The sequence below is a fragment of the Phascolarctos cinereus genome, unplaced genomic scaffold (assembly GCF_003287225.1).
Source record: "Phascolarctos cinereus isolate Bilbo 61053 unplaced genomic scaffold, phaCin_HiC Scaffold_3;HRSCAF=262, whole genome shotgun sequence".
NCBI lineage: Eukaryota > Metazoa > Chordata > Mammalia > Diprotodontia > Phascolarctidae > Phascolarctos > Phascolarctos cinereus.
The window spans coordinates 66,650,109-66,676,490 of NW_027555736.1; the positions used below are offsets into that span (position 1 = coordinate 66,650,109).

Below are 26,382 nucleotides of genomic sequence, written 5' to 3' on the forward strand. Positions count from 1 at the left end.
AGTGGCATAGGCTTGGGACTAGGGCATCAGTATCAGGAAAGATTCTTTGCCATTATAAATGGAGAAGTTGGATAACTACTAGTTGGAGGTGGATTCCACATGTTTTTGCCTCTTGAGGAGGGTGCAGTAATGAGTCAGCTGCCTGATAAGCCATGTTGCATGTGCTGTTAGGAAGCTTTTCTGAAGCCTGTCTGGTAATGGGAGAGGGGAAGTGAGCTACAGAGGGAACTTCTCTGATATTGTATATTTCTGGCTTCCCACAGAACTTGACTGGGGGAGGGGTGTATAGGACTGGAAGGACAGAGGAGGGTATTGGTAATTTTTCTCTGTTAGAAACACAAAAGGCTAGTTAACTGCTAGAAAGCTATGCACAACCCAGAGGAAATCCTGTAGACACACCAAGTAATCCATCTTAGTAATGACAAATTGGATTTTAATCTGCTTAGTATGCAGATACCTGAACATTCAGTGCTATGCTAAATTATATGAGATTTACTAAATGTTGGATGATGGAAAAAACAAGGAACTTGGTCTGCTCAAATAATTATATACTGTCATTTATTTGCTAATTGTTCATGTATTATTGTTTCAGTTTTGCAATCAGTTATAAATATTAGAAGAATTTGGGAGAAAGGGGTCCTTCCCAGCTTTATTGAACATCAGTAAAATCTGGAGAGGTTGAGGAGAGTTTCATGAGAAATGAGAATTGAGTTAGAGCCCCAAAATATTGATAGGCTTTAGATAGGGAGAAACCATTCTAGGTAGGCATACTAGCATGAAAAGAGCTTGCAAGCATGTTCTAAAAATAGTAAGGGAGACTTATTATGGGTTAGAATTGGAGAATAGTGAAAAATAAAGTTGGATAAATCAGATGGAAATAAGATTGTGAAGTACCTTGAAACTGAGGTATTTAGGAGCTGGGATGACATGGGGAGAAGTGGAGAAAGAGCACAGGAATGGGAGCTGAAAGACTTATAATTCTGGCATCAACTTGTCCTTTGTTTGGAAAGTCATTTCATTTCTAGGCCTCAATCTCCTCAGCTGTCAAATGAGGTCGATCTAGACCTCTTAAGGGTCTTTTACCCTATGATTTTTTTTTAATTCTATCACTGTTAGGCTTGTTAATCTTCCTTTTAAATCTATATGATAGTCATGTCTATCTTAGAAAGATTAGGCTTGCTGTGGGATATAGCATTGTGTATGTTATGGTAATAGCAAATGTGAATGAAGTGACAAGAGTGGCATGGACTTCTATAGTGCTTAAAAAAAAGCCACTAGGTGAAGTGTGATTGGGTCCCCATGATGACCTGATTTATGGGATTTGTCCAGTCCTGATTTAGGAAACTATTATAGTAGTAATCAAATGAGAAACTTTATGCGCTTTGGTCAATCACAAACTTGAATTCTAGGGATATGTTGTAGAAAACCAAACCTTAAGAAAAGCATTTCTCCGATCGTTCTTCTTCCCCACAGCATAAGAATTTGGAAAAACTAAACAGAAAAGTTGAGTTTAAGGAGTAAGTTGAATTGCTATGGGGTTTTTTATTATTTTTATTATTATTACTTAGGGCCATCCCTGGTGGGATCGAATCACTATTTGATATTAGTTAAAATAAACATCATTGGCACTAGTGGAATTAAATGCAGAAACATCAGAAATATCTAGATCTGAAAGTTTTATGAGGGACAAAGAAACAACTGATGGAAATACCACAAAAGAGTTGTAAGCATAATGTTGGTAGGTAAACAATCCTATTCAGTTGAATAAGTTGTAAAGTATATGTGTAGCTCTTAGCTAGTGGTGCTGGGATCTCCTGCTACATCTGAAATAATTAGGAAAAGGGATAGAGTAGAAGAAAGGATAATAAGTGATAGTGTATCAGGATACTTGATGACAAGGCAATAATATGTCCGCTTTTTAATACCCTAGGGATAACTGCTTTTGCAGTCCATAGACTACCTAATTAGGCAATTCCCCCATAATCTCAATATCTGGCTTTTAATGCATTTCAGGAACTAAGATATTGCTTCTATTCTTTTACAGCTCTTCAAGGCAGAGCTCATTCTACTCTTCGGGGTGTGCTTTCCAGTTTGGGTCACAGATTTTAAGTGGAAGTAGTAAGAAAAATCCAAATCACAGGTATCTAATTCTTTCCTTGCACATACCTACAGCCACTACTACACATGGGTTATTTTGTCATCTAAGTAAGATGCAAGGATCAGACAGTATGCTTGTTTTGTTATTTTAAATGAGATTGCAGCTCATTGCCCAGTCTAAAAGCTTAGTCACCTCAAACCTAGTGAGAGAGAAAATTGTAAGAGTGAAATTACTTATCTCAAATGTGTGGCCCTGGTGATACTAAACCATTCCTTTAGTATTCTTACCTCTGTACTATTGAAATATTCAGGCAGGCTAATTATCTCTATGGAGGTATCAGGACTGGCCATTCACAGAATCATAACATTTCATAGTTGGAAGGAATGTCAGTGTCTGACTAGTCCAGAGGTTCCCAAACTTGCCTGGCCTGCCGCCTCCTTAAAAAAAAATTATTCAGCACCTCCATGAAAATCTCTTTAACCCCTGAAGGTTTGTTTGAAATTTGTATCATTTCAGAAAACTATATAAAACATTTTTAAAATGACATCTTAAATTTAATAATTATTGTAAATTTCTGGGTTTTTTCCTGCATTGAAATTTGATGATGTCATGTAACCATATTATTGTATAGTAAACAAGCCATTACATGCACATATTCCTGACGGTGCATGCAGGACTTCCGGGAAAGTTCAAGACAGTTCCGAGACACGTTTGCTTGTCAGCACTTACTTGTTAAGACTTAGTGGTGGATTTGGCCACTGATCAGTTATAACTTGCGTTTTGTGGGTTTATTTGGAAAATAAAGTAATCCTTGCGACTTTAACTCTGTTACACAAAAGATGAAACATGTGCAAATGGTTTTTTCAAAATTTTCTTATCTTTTAATCTTATCTTTTCTTATGCTTCCATTGCCCCCTTGTTTTTATTCAGTGCCCCCCAGTTGCACCTGAGGCTACTGTGGCCCACAGTCCTCAACGGACAATCACTTTTACATCACGGTGAGTGGTCGTCTAGTCCTTTCTTGAAGACTTGTAGACTAGGAGGAAAACAATTCATCTAGAAGATTCCCATTTCACTTTTGGATAGACCTAATTGTTGGGACCTCAAGGTCAGATATTTGTTTCAGGCTCTCATCACCTCTTGCCTGGACTATTGTAATAGCCTGCTGGTTGGTCTCCCTGCTTCAAGTCTGTAACCTGTTCAGTCTATCCTCCACTCAGCTGTCGGATTGATCTTTCCTAAAATCCGTGTCTGACCACAGCCTCCACATACACACCCAATTCAGTGACCTTTAGTGGCTCCCTATTACCTCCAGGACCAAGTATAAAATCCCATTTTGGCTTTTAAAGTCCTTTATGACCTGGCCCCTTCCTACCTTTCTCATTTCTTATTCTTTACTCCCTCCTACCTACTCTTTAATCCAACGACACTACCTCCTTGCTGTTCCTTGCACAAGACACTACATCTGGGAGTTTTCACACTTGTTTCTCATGCCTGGAATTCTCTCCCTCGTTTCTTCACCCTAGCTTTCTTAACATTTGTTCAAGTCTCACCTTGTGTAAGAAGCCTTTCCTAGCCCTCCTTATTCTTAGTAACTTCCCTCTGAGAATATCCCCAGTTTATTCTTTACATGTTTTGCATTACGTAGATATCTGCATGTTGCCTCCCACCATTAGACTGTGAACTTTTCAAGGGCAGAGACTTGCCTTTTGTCTTTCTTTGTATTCCCAGTGCTTAGCACAGTGTTGGCACACAGTGGGCACTGAATAAATGCTGGTCAACTGAGTGCTCCTTATTCTGCCATTTGAGGCTTGAGCAAATCTGATTCTCCCTTCCACATGACAGCCCTCCAAATATTTGAAGATATTTATCATACTTACCCTGTCTTCTCTAAACTCTATGTCCCTTTCATGCAATTGTTCCTTGTATGATATCATTGCCGTCCTTTGGATGCTCTACAGCTTAGCAATGGCTTCCCCTAAATTCCAGAGCTTATAGGCCTCTGAGCACCACAGTCTAGATAGAGGCTAATCAGGGCAGACTACGTAAAAGTTTATTTTTCCTCTTTCCTGGCCATGCTATGGAATCCTTTGCTTTCTTGGTTGTCATGTTACATCACTGACTCATTGAGCACATAGCACCCTACAACCAGGTTTGCTTCCTGCTGCCTACTCGTTCTTTTCCCATAATTGTACTAGTAAAGTTGACCTTGTAAACCCAGAGTATCAGATTTTACATTGGGTCTCATTAAATCTCATCTTAGTTGATTCAGACCAGTGTTCTAATTTAAGATCTTCAGTCCTTGGAATCAAAGCCTGAAATTTTGAGAAGCATGCCATTTCTGGCTTTATTCAAGTCATCGATTAAAAAAAACTAAGTTAAGTAGTGTACGTAGGGCCACAAACATACATGTGGATCCCTGCATTAAAGGAGACCTTTCAAGATGGCATCTAACCATTAGTGATTATTCTTTGGTCTTGATCATTCAAATAATTCTAAGTCCACATTGTAGCACTGTTGTCTAGTTAACTTCTTTTCACTTGTTCCAAAAGAATAGCATGAAAGACTATGGAACGTGCTCCATTTAAGTGAGGTGAACTAATGTACTCACTGATCAATCAGTATCTCAGGGACCCTTTCAGAAAAAGAAATAAGGTTTTGATGAAAATAATGCTTTGTGGTCATTACCACCTTCTAATTAATAGGATTCAAAGTTGAAGCTTCAAGATCATCTAATTTCTCTCACTCTTCTGGACCCCCCCCCATCTTACATTTGGAAAAATTTAGGCACAGAAAAATTAAGGGAATTTACCTTAAGGTTACACAGGTGGCAGGCACAGCTGGAATACCAAGTCATGTTTTCTGATTCTTACATCAGGGCACTTTCTCAACTACACTCCTGGGCGGTCTTATATGGAAGTGATTTTTTATAGGTTAGCTGGTATCATTACTATAATCATGACACATTGATATCGTACTTGAGCATTTACCAAAGGCTTTCCTTATGGCATCTCTGAGGAGAAGAGCACGTGAAGGGGGCAGCTAAGTGGTACAGTGGGTAGAGCACTGGCCCTGAAGTCAGGAGGACCCAAGTTCAAATCGGGTCTTAGACCATACACTTGACACTTACTAGCTTTGTGACCCTGGGCAAGTCACTTAAACCCCAATTGCCTCACAAAAACAACAACAAAAGAAGAGTGCATAAGGGCTGAAAATTAGAAAGCACTTTAATTTTTTTTGGGGGGTGGAGAGAAAAGTGTGGAGGGGAGTCTTGAAAAATATTTTTTATTTTTACTGTTTTATAGGCATACCTCAGGGATGTTGTAGATTCAGTTCTAGACCATAGCAATTAAGTGGGCTGCATGAATTTTTTTGGTTTCCCAGTGCATATAAAAGTTATGTTTACACTATAGTCTATTAAGTGTACAATAGTACCATGTACAAAAAAACTTAATATACCTTAATTTTAAAATACTTTATTGCTTAAAAAAATGCTAACTGTCATCTGAGCCTGTAGTAAGTCACTCTCTTTGTTGGTGGAAAGTCTTGCCTCAATGTTGATGGCTGCTGACTGATCAAGGTTGGTGGTTGCTGGAGGTTAGAGTAGTTGTGGCAGTTATTTAAGACAACAGTGAAGTTTGCCACATCGATTTACTCTTCTGTTCACTTGAACACTTAGAAGCCATTGTTATTAACTGACCTTTTTCAATATTTTTGTGTCTCAGGTAGTAGGGAGGCCCTAGGACAGGGAGAGAGACAGATGAGGAAGAGGGCTGGTCAGTGGAGCAGTCAGAACACCCACAACATTTATCCATTAAGTTCACCATCTCATATGGGTGTGGTTCATCGTGCCCCCAACACAATTACGATGCTAACATCAAAGGTCACTGTTCCTAGATCATGTATAGAAATAATGAAAAAATTTGAAATATTGCAAGAATTACCAAAATGTTAGAGACACAAAATGAGCACATGCTGTTAGAAAAATGGTGCCGATAGACTTGCTCAATGCAAGATTGCCCTAAACTTTCAATTTGTTTAAAAAAAAAACTTGCAAACTCTGAAGTGCAGCAAAGTGAGCTAGACATGCAATGAAGTACAAATATGTACATACGGATTTAGATACACATATGAAATAATGAGGTGGAGGAGAAGGGGAAGAGAGAGAAAAGGAGATATGACATATGTCCTGAATGACATACTAAAGTGTTAAATCAATTCAGCCTTTGAAGGTAAGGAAGAAGCTAAAAAAAATTAATTGGTGTAGAAGTGAGTAGATAGTCACAATCTATTATGAAAATAGTAGAGTTGCTTATGACCATTTCAGTTCAAGAGCAGACTCAACATTATCTTACTGGCAGAAGAATTTCTGTTACCTGAATAGTCAAAATGCTGTACTGTTACTCTGTCTCTTCCATTTTGGTGACTCAGTGTTACTGTTACTGTCTTCTTTCTTCCCTGATACTTTACCCTCCTGGAACATATTATATACTGTAGGTAGAGTTTTACCCAGATTTTTATCCAAGCCTTTCTTAGCTATTTTTGTCAACAAGACACAGAAAGATAAAGATAGTAGTTAGATTTGGAATGAGTTTAATAGCTAGACCCAAAGCATTATTAATGAGCCAATGTCAGCTTCAAGGGATTGTCCCAGGAATCTGTGGTTGGCTTTATACTGTTTGATATTTTTATCAAGAACTTGGGTAAAGGTATACATGGCATGCTTGTAAAATTCCCATGACAGAAAGCTGGTAATGATAGCTAGTATGTTGAACAACAATCAGGATCCCAAAAGATCTTGATAGAGTAAATTAAAAAGAGAGAGGTTATTAAAGGAAGGAAAGAAGGAGGGAGGGAGGAAATAGTCTTGCTGTCCTCTGCCCTGATGTCAAGCCACATTTGGAGTATTATGTTCACTTATGGAAATATGTTGACAAAATGGAATTGGCCAGCTAGGAGAATACAGAGACTGGGGTTATTTAGCTTGGAGAAAAGAAGATTCAGGTAGGACATGATAGCTAAATGTCTTTTAGTATTTGGAAGGAATAAGTGCAGGAGCTGTTCAGAAGCAAACTTATACTTGATGTTATAGGAAAACATAATGACAATTAGAGCTAATCCAAAATGGAATGGGTTGCCTCAGGAGGTGTGGGAAAATGATCTTTAAGCTAAGGCTTTATGAATCAGCTTGTTGATGCTGTAGAAGAAAGTTTTATTCAGATATGAATTTACTAGATTACCTAAGGTCTCTTCTGACTTATTCTCTGGAAAAAAGTATGACACACCAGCACGCGCTATGTTATATTTACATATATATGTATCTGTCCTCTTTCTCCTCTTTGAATGGTCACCACCTATACCCAACAATTAACAAAGTTTCTCTCCTCCCTGAAGTAAACTGGAATATTATAACAAATCAAAATTGTATTGTACTCACTGGGGAAACAGTGCTGTATTCCTAACCCACAAGGGTAAGTAAGGTTCAGGGGTGAAAGGCTGATACTAATCACAGTAACATTTCCTAGTAGAAGTTGGCTCAAGTTTTCTTACCAGTGCTGTCAGACTTCTGGCTTTAGAATATTTGAAGTGTTCTTTTCCCAAATTGGGGCCTGACTACATATAGGAATAGTAAAATCTATAAATGTTAGGATGTGATTGCCATGCTAATAGTTCTATGGAAACAACTTGAAATAAAACTGATTAATGCTACCCATATGGTGAAATAGCCTTGAGAAGACCTCTCCTCCTGAAGCTAACTATGATATGTAACCTTATGTATGTCTAAGGTACCTTATCCACTTTGTTCAAATGTAGGGTTAGGTATTGAAAAATCTTCCTGCTGCCTGTGATGAAGTATAGTCCCTAACTTTGCAAATTGTTTTATTGAGGAAATTTGCAGTATATTTTTGCTACCTTTGCAGGTGAAACAAAAGCAAACCAGAAACATTTCTCAACAAGTAAAAACAAGTCTTTAGAGCATTCTTTATTTCTATAATGACAGTGGCAGAGTGCTGGGGAAAGATCTGTTTTTAGTAGACTGCCAGTCTAAAACTTCAGTTTGACTATTGGTGTCCTCTAAATGTGAGCTTCTTGTCCAGTGGTCAAGTGGGCAGTATTATAAGAGGAACTGAAACAATTTTAGTCTTGATATTCTTACTATAAATGAAACAAGAAGAAGAAAGTTGTAGGTAAATGGAAGGATGACACACAGATACTCATTAGAGAGCAAAAAAACAGACAAGAGTTGGTAGAATGGATGGGATTTTATCATGCTCCCAGAGGCAACAAAGAACATTTTTTCATTGTATATTGATATGCATTTGCAGCTGTTAGTTGCTACAGATAAATAATTATAGAGAAGTCCTATAGAGAACTTGCTTATGACCCACCAAAACTTGTCAACATACTCTCTGATATTAGTGACACTTGATAAGAAAGGTAAGGATGGGAGGAAATACATGGCAAGACTCCATTACTGGGTTCATGTCCCATGGAAGCCATTGATAAGAAGAGAGTCCGTACATACACCAGTGGATTTGTAGCGATATATTTTGTGATAGCAAAGAATTGGAAACAAAGTAGATGCCCATTGACTGGGAAATGGCTAAACAAATTGTGGTTCCAGAATGTAATGGAATTCTACTATGCTGTAAGAAATTATGTATCAGGGCAGCTAGGTGGCACAGTGGATAGAGCTCTAGCCTTGGAGTCAGGAGGACCTGAGTTCAAATTTGAACTCAGACACTTGACACTTACTAGATGTGTGACCTTGGGCAAGTCACTTAACCCCTATTGCCTCACAAAACAAAGAAACAAAAAACAGAAGGGAAAAAAAAGAAATAACATATGTGATGACTGGAGAGAAGCATGAAAAGATTTACTTGAACTGATACAAAGTAAAGCAAGCAAAACCAACAATGTAAATGGAAAAAATGATCACACACCAAAAAATCAAAAGTAGATGTAACAAAATTGTAAAGATTAATCATTATTTGAATGAAGAGGTAAGAGAAGACACCCCCAGTCCCCCCACCCCTACATGTAAGTGGGAGCACCACAGGTGTGTTACACAATTGCGTATGTTTGAGGACTTGTTAAATGTGGTTTGTTCAGGTGGGTTTTTTTTTCCTTTTTAAAAAATATCTTTTGTTGTATGAGAAACTGGGAGGGAAGAGGGAGTGATGTTGGAGGTGACAATGTAAAAAAAACAAAAGATAGTAATAAAAACTTTTATGAATGGCAAGGCATGATTTGGGAAGAAGGAATAATAGAGGCCCAAGACTTGTAGAAGCCTTAGACTTATATCATGAATGCTTTCTTTGAAGAAAGGATCCTTAGGTACCAGACATAATGAGCCCTGAATAACAGCGTGAAGAATGAAAGCATATTTTAATAGGAAAAAAATTCATTACTGATGTGAGAGGTATTCAAGTGAGCTGTCTGTATACAGTCAGATTGTTGACTCATTAGAGCTAGAATAAGATCAATAAACAATAATGTAAAGAATAATGATAAACACATGACAAATAAGTGAAATAACTTTGAGTTATTTAAACATAATTGAAAGAAAAATGTAAACTGGTCAACAGAAATGATTAAAAGCACATAAATTGCTACAACAGAGATCACAAAGAGTTCAGAAAATACCTTAGCAATGAGGCACTGGTTTACTTGCCAAAGGGAAAGAAATAACTGTCAAAGAGTTGTCAGGATATCCAGCTATGCAAAGCATCCCAGGTGCATTCAAGGATGAAATTAGTAGGAGGACTGCATACAAAAAAAAATGGAAAAGATAAAAATATTTATAAAATCTTCCAGCAATTTTAACAAACTTCTTCATCAAGAATAAAGTCCCAGGGCAGCTAGGTGGCACAGTGGATAGAGCTCCGGCCTTGGAGTCAGGAGGACCTGAGTTCAAATCCAGCCTCAGACACTTGGCACTTACTAGCTGTGTGACCCTGGTCAAGTCACTTAACCCTGATTAACTCACCAAAAAAAAAAAAAAGGAATCCCACAATGGGATTCTAATGTCACAGTTCAAATTGAGATTTTTTTAGGGGAGATAGAAGTGGTACTTGACAACAAAGATGGGAAAAGGCAACCAGATTTGGACCACATGTCTAGAATAGTTCTAGGTATTCAATTGTGGGGGCCCCAAAGGACACAAGGTGTCTAAACAACAAGACATAAACTTCAACATTATTAAGGTCACAAATTATTTTAAGTCATTCAGGTGGTACAGTGAATGTAATGCAGACCTGGAGTCAGGAAGACCTGTTGGGTGAGTCACTTAACTTCTGGTTGCCTCAGTTTCCTCATCTGTAATAATAATAATACTACCTACCTTGCAGGACTGTTGTGAGGATCAAATGTGATTTATTTATAACAAGTGTCTTGGATCTGAGAAATCTGCATCCCTGGAGGAATTAAGATAGCCAGAATCTAGTTATTGGAGAAATGCTCTTCTCTTTTAAATAAATCCATATCTGCCTGCTCTATCAAAGCAATTCCATTTGTATGCTAAGGGTTATTTTGAGTATTAAAAACTATCCCTCTGCACTTCCACAGAGTATCTTCCCAGCCTGTTTTTTGGGCCTGATCAACTCTTTAACTAACATGAATGCTTAGTTGTAAGAAGAAAAGTAAAGGTCAGGAAAGGAGTCAGTGAGTCAATGTGATGACCTCCTAAGTCAGTTAATGAGCTGTGACTGAGTTTGAGCTATGCTGCCAAAAGAGTAGCTAGGACTGCGAATGCTAGTAGCTAGACTACAGAATGACTTTTGTCATTTTTTTTAGAGAAAACTAAAGAGTGACAAGGGTTCTTTTCTAGCCTCTACTTTTAGAAAAGCTACACATGGATGCAAATTTTAAAAACTAACAAAGTAACAGGGTTGTTTTTTCTGTTACTGAAGAATTTTGGCTCTTTGTTAATAGGAGACCTCGATAGTGCATGTAAAATAATTCCATTTTTAAAGGCAGGGTGTATAAGCTAAGGGAGGCCAATTTTGACTGGATATTGGAAAGAATGATCTGCCCAAAATTCTTTTGCCTTACAAAGTGGTGAACTCTCTTTGTAAAATAATCAAACTAATTGATTGCTTGCCTGTCAGGGATGTTATGAAGGAGGGAAAGAGGTTGACCTAACTAATATCCAGAGTTCTTTCCAAACCTAAACTCCTACTAGATAAAATCTTTGTTGACCAGAACTGCTGGACAAGAAGAAGTATATCCACATAACCAGTACATGGCTTAGTTGGCTATAATTTGGCTGGTGGAATTGCTTATTCCTGTTAATATTATAACCCATAAAGGGTCCACGCCAAGCATTTGTTAGGCTATAGGATCTGGTGCCCGTGTTCTTTCCTCATTGACTCAGTTCTTCTTTCTTTTGACTCAGCAACATGAATCGGGGCAAAACAGGCAGTGAAGTAGCATTCTCGACTCTTCAGAACCAGCAGCTGTATGCTGCCATGGCTGACACTTTCCTGGAACATATGTGTCGTTTGGACATCGACTCAGAGCCCACCGCTGCCCGAAACACCGGTATCATCTGTACCATTGGTGAGTAGATGTAATTCGCTTGAGTCCCAGTCCCTTGGCTACAATGCAGCTGCCGCAGGCTCTCAGAGCCTACCTTCCCTTGCCACAAAGAAGGCTTGGTAGAGCATATACTGTTAAAGGGAGAGGAATTTTCCCAACTCAGATAAATAAAATTGCAAACCTGAGTAATAAAAGGAGTTTGTTCTAAATACCTGGTGAAAATAAAAGGGAATTTGAAAACTTGAAAAAATTGAGCTAGAATACTGATGTTGGAAGTGACTGATTTATTTATTCTTCCCTTGAGTATTAAATATGAAAGGCAGCCTGTAGGCTCTGCCCTTCACAAGTTACTTTTCCTAAAGGCCCTGAAAACTCTCCTTGAAGGAGGTATTGTGTACAACAGGCAGGTTGGACCTAAGACTTTTTCAAGCTGTGCTACAATGAGAACAAATACTGCATAGAATGTTAATAGAACACTGGGTCTGGAGCCAAGGGATTGACATTGCATCCTAGCTGTGACACTTTCTAGATGCATGACCTTGGACAATCAATCACTTCATCTCTCTGGGCAGCAAGTTTTCCATATCAGTAAAACTGAAGAGGTTGAACTAGGTGATGTCTAAGGTTTTCTTCTCTAGATTGTGACTAAGCCTTATCCAGTGCTTTTGGTCCTGATTAAACAGAGAACAGTATGGGGGGGGGGGGACAGGGTCCTGATGTTGGTGGATAACAGAAATAGAAAGTTTAGAGCACAGATGTCAAAGAAAGTTTAAAGCAATTATGAACAATTATGAAATTATATGGCTTTTAGCATATAATTAGTTACTATTCATGGTATTAATTTCTTAAAAATTTTTGTCACTTAGGCCCAGCTTCCCGATCAGTGGACAAGTTAAAAGAGATGATTGAAGCTGGAATGAATGTGGCTCGTCTAAACTTCTCCCATGGAACTCATGAGGTGAGGATTCTAGCAGGGGTATGGGGGGGGTGAGTGGTCATTTCCTGTAAATTGTGCTGCTCGATTCCTCCAATGATCTTTTTTAAAAAGAAGAAAAATGCAATGATTAATGAGAAAATATGAGACACTTCTGGATAATCCCCTCTTCTTGCTTTTCCATTAAACCTTCCTATTTAACAAAGAAAACTATTTAAAACAACTGATACAATCACTGAGTCTGACAAGTATATACAGTACTCTGCCCCCATAAGTCTTCCCACCTTTCTGCTAAAAAGTATGGGGTCTCATTCATTATCTCTTCCAGGACCAAACTTCATGTTACAATTGAGAGTTCAGTGTTTAGGTTCTTTTAGTGTCATTGAGTATATTTTTCTTGTTATTAGTTAGTTCACAGCATTTATGAAGTGTTTACTATGTGCCAAGCACTCTGCTAAGTGCTAAATATATAAATCCAAAAACAGGGCTACAGTTCTCAGGGGCTTCATGTTATAATGAGATAATATGCAAAGAAGTATAAACATACAAGAAAAGGGAAAGTAATCTCAGTGGGGAAACACTAACCTCTGGGGAATGGGAGTGGGGAGTGGAGTTTACTCTGTAAATGGCAGTCAGGACTTAAAACCCAGGTCTCCTGGTTTTAGGGTGACTGTGTTAACGACTTCACTCAGCAGTAGTTCATAATGTCTTTCCATTTTTCTTTGAATTCCTTTAATAGTCCTCATTTCTTATTGAATGAGAGTATTCCAGTACCTTTATAGACTACAGTTTTGTTCAACTATTCCCCAGTTATTGGGCACCTACATTTTTTCCATTTCTTTACACAAAAAGTGCTGCTATGAATATTTTGTTATTGAGGTTCTTCTTTCTTTGGTCTCCTTGGGCATCTGCCCAGTAATCAGGTCATTGAATATGAAGAGTTTAATCAGGTTTCTCGAAAAAAATTCCGAATTGTTATGGGTAGACCAATTCATAGCTTCACCAACAGTTTGTTAGTGTGTGTCTATATTTCTACAGCCTTTCCAACCTTGACTATTTTCATCTTTTCTCATCTTTGCCACTTTGAGGTGCATAAAATGAAGTCTTAAGACCATTCTTAGATACTGGGTGTCTGTCCTGTTTCTTTTGTACTAAGACACTCTGATAGTTAACTTCCTAGCTTGATCAGCATGCTTATCTCTCTGGAAGGTTCTTAGATAGTGAAATAAAGATGGCACGTTTTCAATTTTCCTTTAGGAGCTGGTGTTCATGGAGCACCCAGAACCCATTCTAAATGCATACTTTTTGGTTACGTCTGGGGCTCAGAGCAGCCTAAAAGCAAACTCATTTACCCCCTTTGTCTCCTTTACTTTCCTGATCTGCAGAATTGTGCTGACCTATGAGTTGTACATAGCCACCCTCTGGTATTTAGAAGCTGGTATTAAGTTCAAGCTAAGAATAAGATCACAAGAAGTGAAACCAAGGAAGAGTGCTCCTGCCATCTAGAAATAGGAGGCTTTTCATTGTGGGATCATTCCATAAACAGCTTGTGGCCTGGCAGGCATCTGGCCTTGTAAAGGTCATGAGCCATGAGCAGTCGCTTCAAGTGATAGATACTGAGAAGTTGTCATAGGTTTCTCTCTCTCTCTCTCTCTCTCTCTCTCTCTCTCTCTCTCTCTCACACCACACACACACACACACAGCATAAAGTCTTTCAAAAGGATAGACTTTACTGCTTTGGCATTTAAGGGAAAACTATAAAGGCTTTACTGAGGCTTACATCCTTGCTCCTAGAGGCTTTGACTTTTAAATCTTGGCATATATTTTACATGTAAGGTGTAGGAGCTAAAATAGATTTGAAATGTCCAACACTTCAAAATCTCTTCTGTTTTTTTCACTGAGCTTAGACCTTTTCCCCTTTGTATTAGGATTTGCCTTAAATTTGCTTTTCTACTAAATACTAGAAATGTTTAGAGATGGTGCTAGAGCCTAATTAATGGTTTAGGGTCTAGAACCCTGGTTGCTCATTTTATAAAAATTAAATTCCTCTCAGTGTAAGAAGACCTGGGTTTTAAATCAAAAAGAAATACGGCTGTTGCTGGGGTTAGAGTTTATGATTAAACATGGAAATGAGGCTGCACCTGCTGTCTCTAAGTTCCTTTTACAGTTTGTCTGGCTTTCTGCCAAAGGTCTGACCACTAGGCAACACAGAATAAAGGCCAAGGAACACTTTGAGTTGTGCCAATTTTAAATCCTCTTCTGAGCACACACTGAAGTTCCCCAGCCCCCAAACTTTTTTTATATTGAGGAGTAACAGGTGTTCTGATCACATATACGGGAGCATGTTGCCCCTTCAGTTCATGTGGTCAGTTTCAGTGCTGCAGTTGCATGTAGTTTAGCACCCTATTGGTCTAAGAAGTGTCTGCCTTTACATAGTTAAATGTAGACCTGCGAGGAAGATAGAGCCCTTAGTGAAGTTTTTCCTTCTATTACTGCAAAAACAAGCAGTATATCAAATGATCAAACAGAAGGGAGACCTGAGTCTAGAGTCAAATACCAGTTTGGGGATCCATCACAGAGACTGTGCCCTGAGGTCCCTCAGTGACTCTGTTCATAAAATTTTATTAGGAGTTTACATAAGCTCTTTGCATGTGAATTTTCATGGATGGTAATAATAAAAAATAGCAGGTGTGAAAACACTGAAGTAAGGTGTTTTTGTGGTGTTTTTTTTACTTTTATTCAATAGCTTGTTTTATTTTTAAATTTATTAACCTTAATCTGGTAGTAACTTAAGGTGCTCATCAGATTATCCCCATCTAAACTTCTGCTCTCATCTATGTATTCTTTTTTTAAATTAATTTATTTTGATTTATCAACAATCACTTCCTTAAGCTTTTGAGTTTTAAATTTTCTCACCTCCCTCCCCAAGACAGCACGCAATCTGACATAAACAATACATAAACATTCCTATTAAACATATTTTCACATGAGTGATGTAAGAATTAGAACCAATAGGAGGAACCACCAGAAAGAGGAAACAAAACACAAGAGAAGTAAAAAAAATATATATCAAATAGTATGCTTCAATCTGTATTCAAGCTCCATAGTTCTTTCTTTGGATTTAGACAGCATTTTCCATCATGAGGCCTTTGGATATGTCTTAGATCCTTGTATTGCCAAGAAGGGTTAAGTCTATCAATATTAGTCATTGCACAGTGTGGCTGTTACTGTGTGTGTATAATGTTTGAAGTAAATGTTCTTGTCAAACAGTCTTCTTTTGACACGGTTCTCTAGAGACTCTTTCTGAGTCCCTTTCTAATCTTAAGTTCAAATGAAAGGGGTAGAGGACCTGAAAAGATAAAATAAGAGATTATTGAGCAGAAGATGACTCTTATTAAACATACATAATCATGGGAACAGAATGGGATGTGTGATTTACCTTTCTGTTAACTCTGAAACCCAGGTTTATATGACTTTGATTAAGGTGTACTTAGCTGGTGACCTTGTTAACTCATGCAAAGTGAGCACTATGCCTTCATTTTGATCAAAAATGAAAAGTCAATAAAGAATGAGAAGAGTTGCTCAGATTCACTAGTCAAGAACTAGAATTTTAATACCCAATTTGTGACAACTGTCTCTGCATATGGACTTTTTTCTTTTTTTTTAAATTATGAATGCATATAACTATGGGGTAAGGGGAGAAGACCTAACAAATAATTAAACTAATTATAAGTAAAAATGGTTTTTGAGCAAGACAAGACTTCTTAAATCATAACAATAATACTACTACCATTGTGGTGTTCCGTGTAAAACAGGGATATGTAGGAACATGGTTTTGTAATTTATAGAGTTTAGCTCCTGTATAGCTCTTTATTTTCAATTAAAGGGCTTCTTCTTCCATTGGGTTACTAATTCATAAATCTAGAGGACATCAGAGCAGTTTTCTGCTCTAATTTTCCTTCTACCTCCTTCGGTGGTCTCTAGGTGACATAGGAGACATTTGAGAGACATAAGATTTAATTCAAGACATAAAATTCTACATCCCTGGGTCAATATAGATACACCCCTGTTTTCTAAACCAAAGCATAATACCTTTTTTTTGGCTTTTGTAAACTTCTAGTTTTTATTGCAAGCTGAAACAGTATGTAATATTTCTCTAGAGATTTCCACAAAAAGGTTGAAACTGGTCACTTTTTTTCCCTCTATACTTCTGAAAAGTAATCTAGTTCTGTGTACTTACTAGAGTCCCTACCCCCACGTGGGACCTTATCCTATGAGCTTCCTCTGTTTAAAAAAAATATATCCCTTATCTCTTATATCAGAATCCATCCTGGGGAAGGGTTATTTGAGAGGCAGTGGCAACAATTTATCTTACACATGATGTTCTAATTCCTGAGTGATACATACTGTCTAAAATGACCATAAATTTGACAGCCTTTTAGATCCTATGAAGGTAATGGAGGTGAGGGAGGGAGAGGACATGAGAGCTAGGTAATAGTATATATTAAGCCTCTTATTTGAATTTCTTTCATTATCTTTCCTAGTACCACGCAGAGACTATCAAAAATGTTCGAGCAGCTACGGAGAGCTATGCTTCTGATCCTATAAAATACCGGCCTATTGCGATAGCCTTGGACACCAAAGGACCAGAGATCCGAACTGGACTCATCAAGGGCGTGAGTATCCAGAGATGTGGAGGCAGGGTGAAATGGGCATGCAGTTGGGTGAATGTTGCTGTGATAAGTCACTAGTCCCATACAGATGTGTACTCGCACTAATCTAGAAGTTCATAACCTGGGGCTGTGAACTTGTTTTTAAATATGTCGATAACTGCATTTAAATTTTGTTTCCTTTGCAATCCTATGTATTTTATTTTATGCATATAAAAACATTGTTCTGAGAGAAAGTGTCCATAACACAAGAAAGGCTAAGAACCTTTGCTTTAATCAAAATTATTCCAAAAATCTTTGGGTTTTCACTCTTAAGGATCTGATGTCCTGATAGGGGTACTGGCTTTTTTATTCCCTGGTAGCTTAGTAGTACTTGCAACAATTCTTAAAACATTTGTACAGCTGGGTGAGATTTGTGACCTATAATTTACAAGTACATTCTCAGTCTCTAGCTTATGATCATTGTTCCCTGTTGGGGAGAGAAGTGGGATTTTGTTTATAAGACCCAACTACAGTGAATTCATTAATGAGTCAGTTTCTCCTACATACATAGAGTGGCACAGCTGAAGTGGAGCTAAAGAAGGGCAAAACTCTCAAAGTCACCTTGGACGATGCCTATATGGAGAAATGTGATGAAAATGTCCTCTGGGTAGACTACAAAAACATTTGCAAGGTGGTGGATGTTGGTGGCAAAATCTTTGTGGACGATGGGCTTATTTCTCTTCTTGTGAAGGAGAAAGGTATGCTTTGGGTGGGGCCTGGGTCTGGTAGAATACTGTTGCCATAAGCTCCAACAAGCTGGCCTCCAAAATAGCCTAGACCAAAGTATATGGAGAACCCTTTTGAGTGGTATGAAATTTGTCCTGCATTTAGAGGCAGCCTGTGATTTCCTTCCAAAAAGCCATGAGATAAACTTGATCTCAGCTACCTTGATAGTCAGCCCTTCTATTTCTTTGGGAGAGGATAAGAAATAACCACCTTTGCTGTTTATCAACATATGGAGAATCTGAAGGGAAGGGATGAATGTGTCCAGAGTCTTTGTGCTAAATTATTGTCCAAATGATGTGTTTTCATAATTGGGAAGAATAACAAAAAGTTAACAGTGGTCATTCTGTTACTAGACTTAATTCAAGGAAGGGCATAAGTAAGCAAACTAGATTTGGGATGGATTGGGAGTTAGAACTATCTTCTTATTTTATGCTCCTTCTCAACATAGTACATTGTATTCATTTTCTATATATACACACACCCCGTTGCCTCTCCTGATAGAATGTAACATCTTTGATTCCTCAGCACCTGGCACATGGTAGATACTTAATGAATGTTTATTGATTGGTGGATAGGTCCAGATTTCCTTATGACTGAGGTGGAGAATGGTGGCATGCTGGGCAGCAAGAAGGGTGTGAACCTTCCTGGGGCAGCTGTAGACTTGCCTGCTGTGTCTCAGAAGGATATCCAAGATCTACACTTTGGATTAGAGCAAGATGTGGATATGGTATTTGCATCTTTCATCCGAAAGGCAGATGATGTCCATGCAGTCAGAAAGATCCTGGGAGAGAAAGGAAAACACATCAAGATCATCAGCAAGATTGAAAACCATGAAGGAGTCCGGAGGTGAGGGGAAGGAAGGAATGCTTAGGGACCTCTAGGAGAAGAAGAAAACAATCTTTTCTGCCCCAGAATGGGATCCCAGGGATGGTTGGTACTGTCAGAGGAAGTTTTAACTGTCACTTTCCTGACTTGCTTAGAATAGATTGATAGCTGAAGAAAGACTTTGTTTGATTGCTAAGGAAAATATATAAATAGCACCTGAGATCAATATCATTAAGCTGATTTTTCTTGCCCTAACAATTAACCTAAAGTTGCTGATTGACTATACTGCCATTCCACTGCTGTGGATGTTGTGGGGTAGGAAAGCATCTGGAGTGAATATGGTGGTAAATTCTGACCCCTTGTGTCTTTATTAACCCCTTAACTCCCTGTGGCCCCCATTTCTCTGGAAGTGAACAGCCTCTTAGGAAGATTCTAATGCTAGCCCTGCTAGCATTTCACTTTATTCACTTCAGTTCTAGGAACCTGAAGTATAGGGCCTCTTAATTAATCCTTTCCTACAAAAGGCCAGTTAGGCATAATAAGATCATAGAATTTAAAGCATACTCTTGGCACCCAAAGAGGGAAGGCAGGAGTGACTGGAGCTTGGTTTCTGCTGGAAGCAAGTGAAGACCGGCCAAAAAAGCAGCAAGCTAAACAAAACCAAACAACATCCAAATAGCACAATGTTCCCAAAGCAAAGGCCCTGGATCTCAGTCTTAGAGCCAGGAATGGGGGCCAGCCCAACTGCAACTGGAATGGAGTTGGGCTGGCTGAGATTGACCAAAAAGCCCAGAGGAATCTCGAGTGTGGCTGTTCATTGCTCTAGAATGGAGAATGAAGACAGACACTTCTTTATGCTTCCCTCCCATGGGTCCCTTGTCTTTCTAAGTCACAGGGTCCAGGTATGGAGATAAAGTGTAGGTGCCTTGGCAACCATAATCTGTATCTTCAAGTTTGGGCAGATTTTGTAAATGCTATAAAACTATCAGTTAGTTATGTGGAATAACAGGCATAATAAGATCACAGAATTTAAAGCTTAAGGGGAAGGGATGTTAGAAATTATCTGGTCTAATATAGCCCTCCTACCGATGAGGAAACAAAGGCGCAAAAATCACAAAGGTAGTTAAGCTGCAGAGTTTAAATAAGTCCTGGTCTTCTGACTCCAAATCCATTTTTGTTCTTTCCATAATACCAGTCCTAAATTCACTCTCCAAACTAGCCCAGCCATAAAACAAATGCTTGCCTTTTCTCATGAATGAGCCCAAAAGAAAGCACCAGTCTGAGGTAATGCCAGAGTGATAAGGGGGGGGAAGAATCCTAGTTTTAACTGATGAGAGAAAGCTCAGACTGCATCTGTTCTAGAGGAAAAGATGATACTCTTTTACTGGGTGGTACTATTTTAAAGCTGATTTTGGTTAATGTTTTACCAAGCAACTGCTATGTTAATAACATCTTTTCTGCCAGTTTAATAAGCCATGGGTACTCATGACTTGGCTTAGTGTGGGTGTGAGGTTTATTCTGTTTCACTAGCCTGATCTCCCAGAAGGATCCATCCTGAGCAGGACAGTGGATTGATACCATGATGAGACCAAGGTCTTGGACCTAGCTTCAGATGGAACTTGGAAGTCATGACAGGAAGAATGGAGATCATTAAGTAGCCTTTAGATTCTAAAGATTCGGCCTTGAGGCCACACACATGGCCCTCTAGGTCCTTGGGTGCTGCCTTTTGACTGAGTCCCAAGTTTTACAGAACAGATTCTTTTGTTTAGGGGATTTGTTCTGTGAAGTTTGGAGTCAGTCAGTGGGCCACACTTGAGGACCTAGAGGGCCACATGTGGCCTTGAGGCCGCAGGTTCTCCACCCTTGCTTTAGAATTAACAAAGGAGGGGCAGCTAGGTGGCGCAGTGGATAGAGCACCGGCCCTGAAGTCAGGAGGACCTGAGTTCAAATCCGGCCTCAGACCAAACACTTGACATGTACTAGCTGTGTGACCTTGGGCAAGTCACTTAACCCCGATTGCCTCACTAAAAAAAAAAAATTAACAGAGGAAAAGAGAAGCTTCTTTGGGAAATTGGGATTAGAAACAAAACTGTAGAGTTATCTATAATATTAGTATGAAATCAGACTATTTTCCTATCATATGAGTGGTGGAGAAAATGACCCAGTTGGATACCTGAAATAATAATAAAGGAATGAACTAATGGCTAATTTCACTTTCTGGAGGGGATTCTGTCAGGTCTACACACTTTTCTTTTTCTCTACCCCTCAATTAAGGGAGAAATCCTGTAACCTTTAGAGACTATCCTGCCAACTATCAAGTCACCTTAGAATGTAATCTCGTTCAGGAGTGGGGTATGTAGTCAGAAAATGAGACTTACTGCCCATCTAGCCCTCCTAATAAACAGCCTTCATTGCCTTACCCAATCAGTAGGAAGCCATAGAACTTCTCTCACATTCCCAGTTCTTGCCTGTAGCATGATGTCTACTGTCCTTTTCCATTGTACCTTTACATTGTCCTTATAGCCTTAAAAAATAATAATAATGAATTCCTCCCCCCCCACTTTTTTTGATGTCAGATTTGATGAGATCCTGGAAGCCAGTGATGGCATCATGGTTGCTCGGGGAGACCTGGGTATTGAGATCCCTGCAGAAAAAGTCTTCCTTGCTCAGAAGATGATGATTGGAAGGTGTAATAGAGTTGGGAAACCTGTTATTTGTGCCACTCAGGTATTCTTCCCATTTCCCTTTTCTTTTTGCCCTCCCACCCTCACCCTTTAGTGGCAGTGAGAGCTCTAAGCATATATTTTTGGTTAAATACAGACCTTACTTCTGCGACTTCCTTAAAGCTATAGTACATTATTGATATTGTCTGGTTCATGCTAGATTTAATATATTGTTTGGGATAGAAGCACTTTTTGAGTGCTAGGTTGGATTTATTTGGTTCAGTCTATCTACTCTTAAAATTTTCTAGATATTTAGGATGCCTATCAAGGAAACCCCAGTGGGGTTTCCCCATTGACTCAACTCTGTGTTCTCCTTGTATTTTAGACATTAGAAGTCAGATGAAATTATTTAACTTTAGCATGTTTTATTGAAGAGGCAGTATGGAATAGCATATAGAAAGCTAGCCTTAGTGTCAGACCTGATTTCAAATCCTGCTTCCCACAAAAGCTGGATGTTTGACTGTGGACAAGTCACTGGTTAAGTGACTAAAGTCTCCATGCTGCAGGCAGGTCTATGACTATAAGTTGCAGACTAGATACTAATCTATATTGTTTAGAGAATATGTCCTCAGCAGTGGTTCCCTATACCAAAGAAATCTCAGGTGCAGCCTTTCTTTTTTCCTTATCTAAAAGTTCAAAGTTAGGTTTGAGGGGTAGGCAGACCAGGGACAGGTGTCAGTGTTATGGTATCTCCTCAGATGCTGGAGAGCATGATAAAGAAGCCACGCCCCACACGGGCTGAAGGTAGTGATGTAGCCAATGCTGTTCTGGATGGAGCTGACTGTATCATGCTGTCTGGGGAGACTGCCAAAGGGGACTACCCAGTAGAAGCTGTGCGGATGCAACACTTGGTGAGTGAGCCCTGTCTTTTTCAGAGCAAGGGAAGGTGGTCAGGCAGCCCTCACTTAGCCATCGCTCTGAACTTACTAGATGGCAAGTCTAACAGAAGAGGGGCACTCTCTCAAGAGAAAGGTTCACATGGATTCCTGGTTCAATTCCAGTCCAATAACCACCATGTTCCCTTTAAACATTTGGATAATGCTTTCCTTCACCACAGCCCTATTCCCATTCCTAATTTCTGCCCCCTTCACTTCTGTCCTAGATGCTCACAGTTCTCCTTTATTGCTAATTTTCTGGGTCTTCAGGACACCTGTCAAAATGGATTTCCCTAGGGGCTTAGTCCTCTGACATCCCCGTATTGGGCTTAGGCTGACAGATGAAATTATTTTACTTTAGCCTATTTTCTTGGAAAGGTTATTATACCAAACTTCACCTCTAGCTTCCTAGAGTCAGTAACTACCTGCCTCCTATCACCTTGATAGAGGGAAGTAACCTGTGAGTCAATAGAATAGCCCAAGGACTGTGCTCGCTCGCGCTCTGTCTCTCTCTCTCTCTCTCTCTCTCTCTCTCTCTCTGTGCAAGACTGGGGTTCCCTTGCCCTGGGCCACACTCTTAATATCCTACTGCCCTTCTAGGTGTTCCTTTTCTAGAGCACATTTCTCCTTCTATTTCAGGGTTTGGAACTGAATGTGTGCTCTTAGCTCTTAGTTTCATGTCAAGATTGCCTGGAACTGCTTTCCTTCTGGTGGACATCATATTTGTCCCACTTAATTCTAATCATAAGTTGGGGGGGGGTGAGTAACTTCCCTAGAGGGCTGGGATAGGTGTTAGTGGTAGAAGAGGACACGGAGTGAATGTCAGAGGTCTGGAATTTTCTCATGAACTTAGGACAGTTACTGTGTCTGCCTGAGGCCTTTGAATATAATGCCATCTGGTAGCCAGTTGCTTTTATGGGCTTTGAGTTTCAACCTAGACCATGTACCATCAGCCTGTTTTGCAAAGACTTTTCCTTGATTGAGAACAAACTAAATTCTGGACTGTGCAGCATATAAATGCTGCTTTCCCTAATGCTATTGCCCTAGGTTTAATCTGATTTTCTGGGCTTTTATTTTTATTTAGTTTCTTTGGTGTAATAATAAGCTTCACATAATAGGGAAGGAGTCTGGGCAACACTTGTGTTTGTACTTATATGTTAAAGTCTCCATTCCAGGTCTAGGCAAAGTGAGGATGGGGTTCTTTTTAGTGCTTGCTTCCCTGACTCCCCCCACCTCCCTGAGGCAAAGCTATTAGCTATAGTCTTCTGTAATGATAGAGGTATAGACTCCTTACTGTCCCAGAGGTCCTATTGTTTAAACTATGTGAGAGCTTAGGCTTGTTTTTATTTTCATTTTTAACTGCTCTGATCTTTCTGTCTAGCACAGAATTACAAGAAATAAACAGTACTTATCTAGTGACAGAAATTGAGGGTGTCTTTGGTCTGTCAGATGCTTTTTGAGGACAACTACAAGGTGGTATGGTATCAGTTGTTCATCACCACCTTATCAAAAATGTTAGTTATTTAAGTGAAGAGTTGATCAAGCCTTTAATCCTGAAAAATTTATGGAACAAGTAAGTAGCTAGTCTGAATGGCAGCTGCTTGATTAAGCCTAAGTTTTCATCTAAACTTATAGCAACCGTATATCTGATTTGTATTCTAATGGTCCCTCACTGTCTATAGCTCATAAGCTTTCATTTTCAAAGTGCCACCCTGATAGGATTGGGATCTGACCTGCCCTACAATTGTCCCAATTGTGCCTAATTTCAGATTCCCCATTTACCTCCTGAAAGGAAACATTTTTGTGATTGGGTTTTTTTCCTTTTCATATCCAATTCCAGCAACCTGGGCTACTGAACCTGCCAGGACTTATGAAAACTGCTGATCAGACTCCTGATTTTGTATTAAGCTTTTGATGCCAACAATGATACTTTCCTAAGTATAAAGAATTTTTGTTAGGCAGGAATTTTTTTCCTCCTTGATTGGAAAAGGATGAAGAGAATTGAAAAGCTAATCAGCATTATTTGGGCTCCTTTTATGGGGGTGAGGTAGACTAGTAAGTATCTATACTCATGGAAAAATTTACTTAGCTGTAAATGATCTGCTATTGTCAATCCAGACATTATTGAGCTTTCATGTTATTCAAGGTTAGTAGCACAAGAGTAAGGACTCAGAGTGCCAGGTGTAGTGATGCTCTTGGATTTATCTTCCATGTTTTGGGGGTTTCGTGCTTCATTCTTAGTGCAGAATGAAGCCCATCATAGCCCAATAATAACTCTCAGTGACACTTCTGCTTGCAATGACCAGTTAAATTAGTAGAACTGAGCCTTCCTTCTTCTTGCTCTCCATTCCCTAAAGTCTTTCTAATTATTAGCAGTATAATCTACAGCTGAAATTCACTTTTTAATCCTTGATCTAGCCAGTCATTTTAACTAGAACTTTCATTTAATGCTTCAGACTCAATCATTAGATAAGAATTTAAAGTTAAATCAAATATTAAACTTCTGCATGCTTTGCTACCATAATAGCTCTATAGATGTCTCTTTATATGGTTGTTTATGGGTTTACCTCCTAGAAGACATGATAAAAATTCCGAATGACATCTATGAGTCTGCCTACCTGTAATTTATGGTGAAAACAGGCAGACTTTCCACCTCATCACAGTTCCCTTATTACCCTTTGAGAGCTGACTGCGCTTGTTTAACCCCAGATTCCCCAAGCCTTATGTAACCATGAGAAAACATTTAATTAGTTTACTTGCTTGGCTTTCTAAAGGCTTTAGGAAGTAGTTTGCTGGGCCAGAACTGAATATGTATATGTGCCTAGAAAGGAAACTGAGCAGGGAACAAAACAGCCATATAAAGAGATCCTGTTCCTGTTGACTGTGTTTTGTCTTGAAGGCAATGTGGTAAAACCTTTCACAGAGAAGAGAAACACCTAGCCAAGCTCTGGGGCTCAGTGCATCTCTACCAAATGTATATCCTGTCATACCAGCAAGAAGGCAGCCTGTGTTGCTGGCGTACTAGCTGGCATGAATCCCAAAGCAGCATCTTGGCTTTGGGAAAGATAAACCAACTGCCTGCCCTAGTATCCATTCTCTTGTCCTATCCACCTCCAACCCCTAAATTAAACAAACTTCAACTGGGGCTAAGTCACTCTGCAAAGGAGTCCTTGAAAAATTAAAAAAGAAGAAGCAGCTTTTTGTAACAGATAACTTAAAACAAGAATTTTAAGGCTCTCTCATTCTTTACCACCTTTTTGCTGGCCCAATGAATTTTTGGGACTGTTTCACCACACTGCCTCTTGCGATTTTGAGGATCAAATTAGCCAATTAACTTAGGGTTGCATTATGTTCCTTTCTAACTCATTCTGTCTTTCCTTCTGTGGTCTCTTGTTGTTTTGTTTTCCTCTTTATTCTCCCCTTCTTTCTTTTGTCTCCCTTCTCCCTCCCAACCCTCTTTGGCTTGCAGATAGCTCGGGAGGCTGAGGCAGCCACATACCACCGACAACGTTTTGAAGCACTTCTCCGATGCTCAGAGTGCACAGATACTTCAGAAGCCATGGCAGTGGGTGCCGTAGAGGCCTCTTATAAGTGTTTATGCCCAGCTTTGATAGTTCTGACGGAGAGTGGCAGGTAGGGCCCTAAGGGCAAGATAGTAGCTACAGATAACAAGTTGTTTATTCCTAAGGGGAAAGTCTCCGAAAATGATGACCATGGCTTCCAAAAGGTCGCAGTGGTGTCTTGTTGCTCCCTGCCCTGAATTTGTGGGCTCATTTCAGAAATGCCAGGAGAACATCCATAGAGTTTGCAGTAGGGCAGGAGTCCCTTGATATAGGTCAAAAAGACAATTCCTTGATCTCTTACAATATGGTAGAGGAAACAATATCACAATGTGAACTTGCTGTGGTGGTCTTTGATCTGTCCTCTCTCTGGACTCAGATATGAGTCC

The 26,382-nt window shown here is 39.2% G+C and overlaps 1 protein-coding gene across 6 annotated transcripts in view; it reads left to right on the forward strand.

The window, feature by feature from the left end:
* Nucleotides 1-26,382, forward strand: part of PKM (pyruvate kinase M1/2) — a 42,283-nt gene that overhangs the window by 10,029 nt on the left and 5,872 nt on the right. For 2 of the 6 annotated variants that reach the window (XM_020996777.2, XM_020996775.2), the window contains exons 2-9: nucleotides 2,045-2,140; nucleotides 11,496-11,659; nucleotides 12,505-12,596; nucleotides 17,117-17,248; nucleotides 17,796-17,982; nucleotides 18,586-18,856; nucleotides 21,412-21,562; nucleotides 22,257-22,409. In XM_020996777.2, the coding sequence (XP_020852436.1) occupies nucleotides 11,500-11,659; nucleotides 12,505-12,596; nucleotides 17,117-17,248; nucleotides 17,796-17,982; nucleotides 18,586-18,856; nucleotides 21,412-21,562; nucleotides 22,257-22,409 (1,146 nt within the window). In that variant the 5' untranslated portion in view covers nucleotides 2,045-2,140; nucleotides 11,496-11,499. Of the gene's footprint in view, nucleotides 1-2,044; nucleotides 2,141-3,028; nucleotides 3,097-10,354; nucleotides 10,380-11,495; nucleotides 11,660-12,504; nucleotides 12,597-17,116; nucleotides 17,249-17,795; nucleotides 17,983-18,585; nucleotides 18,857-21,411; nucleotides 21,563-22,256; nucleotides 22,410-25,902; nucleotides 26,067-26,382 lie in introns of those variants that run through there. The other 4 variants (XM_020996778.2, XM_020996776.2, XM_078150896.1 and 1 more) reach the window with 4 other exon arrangements.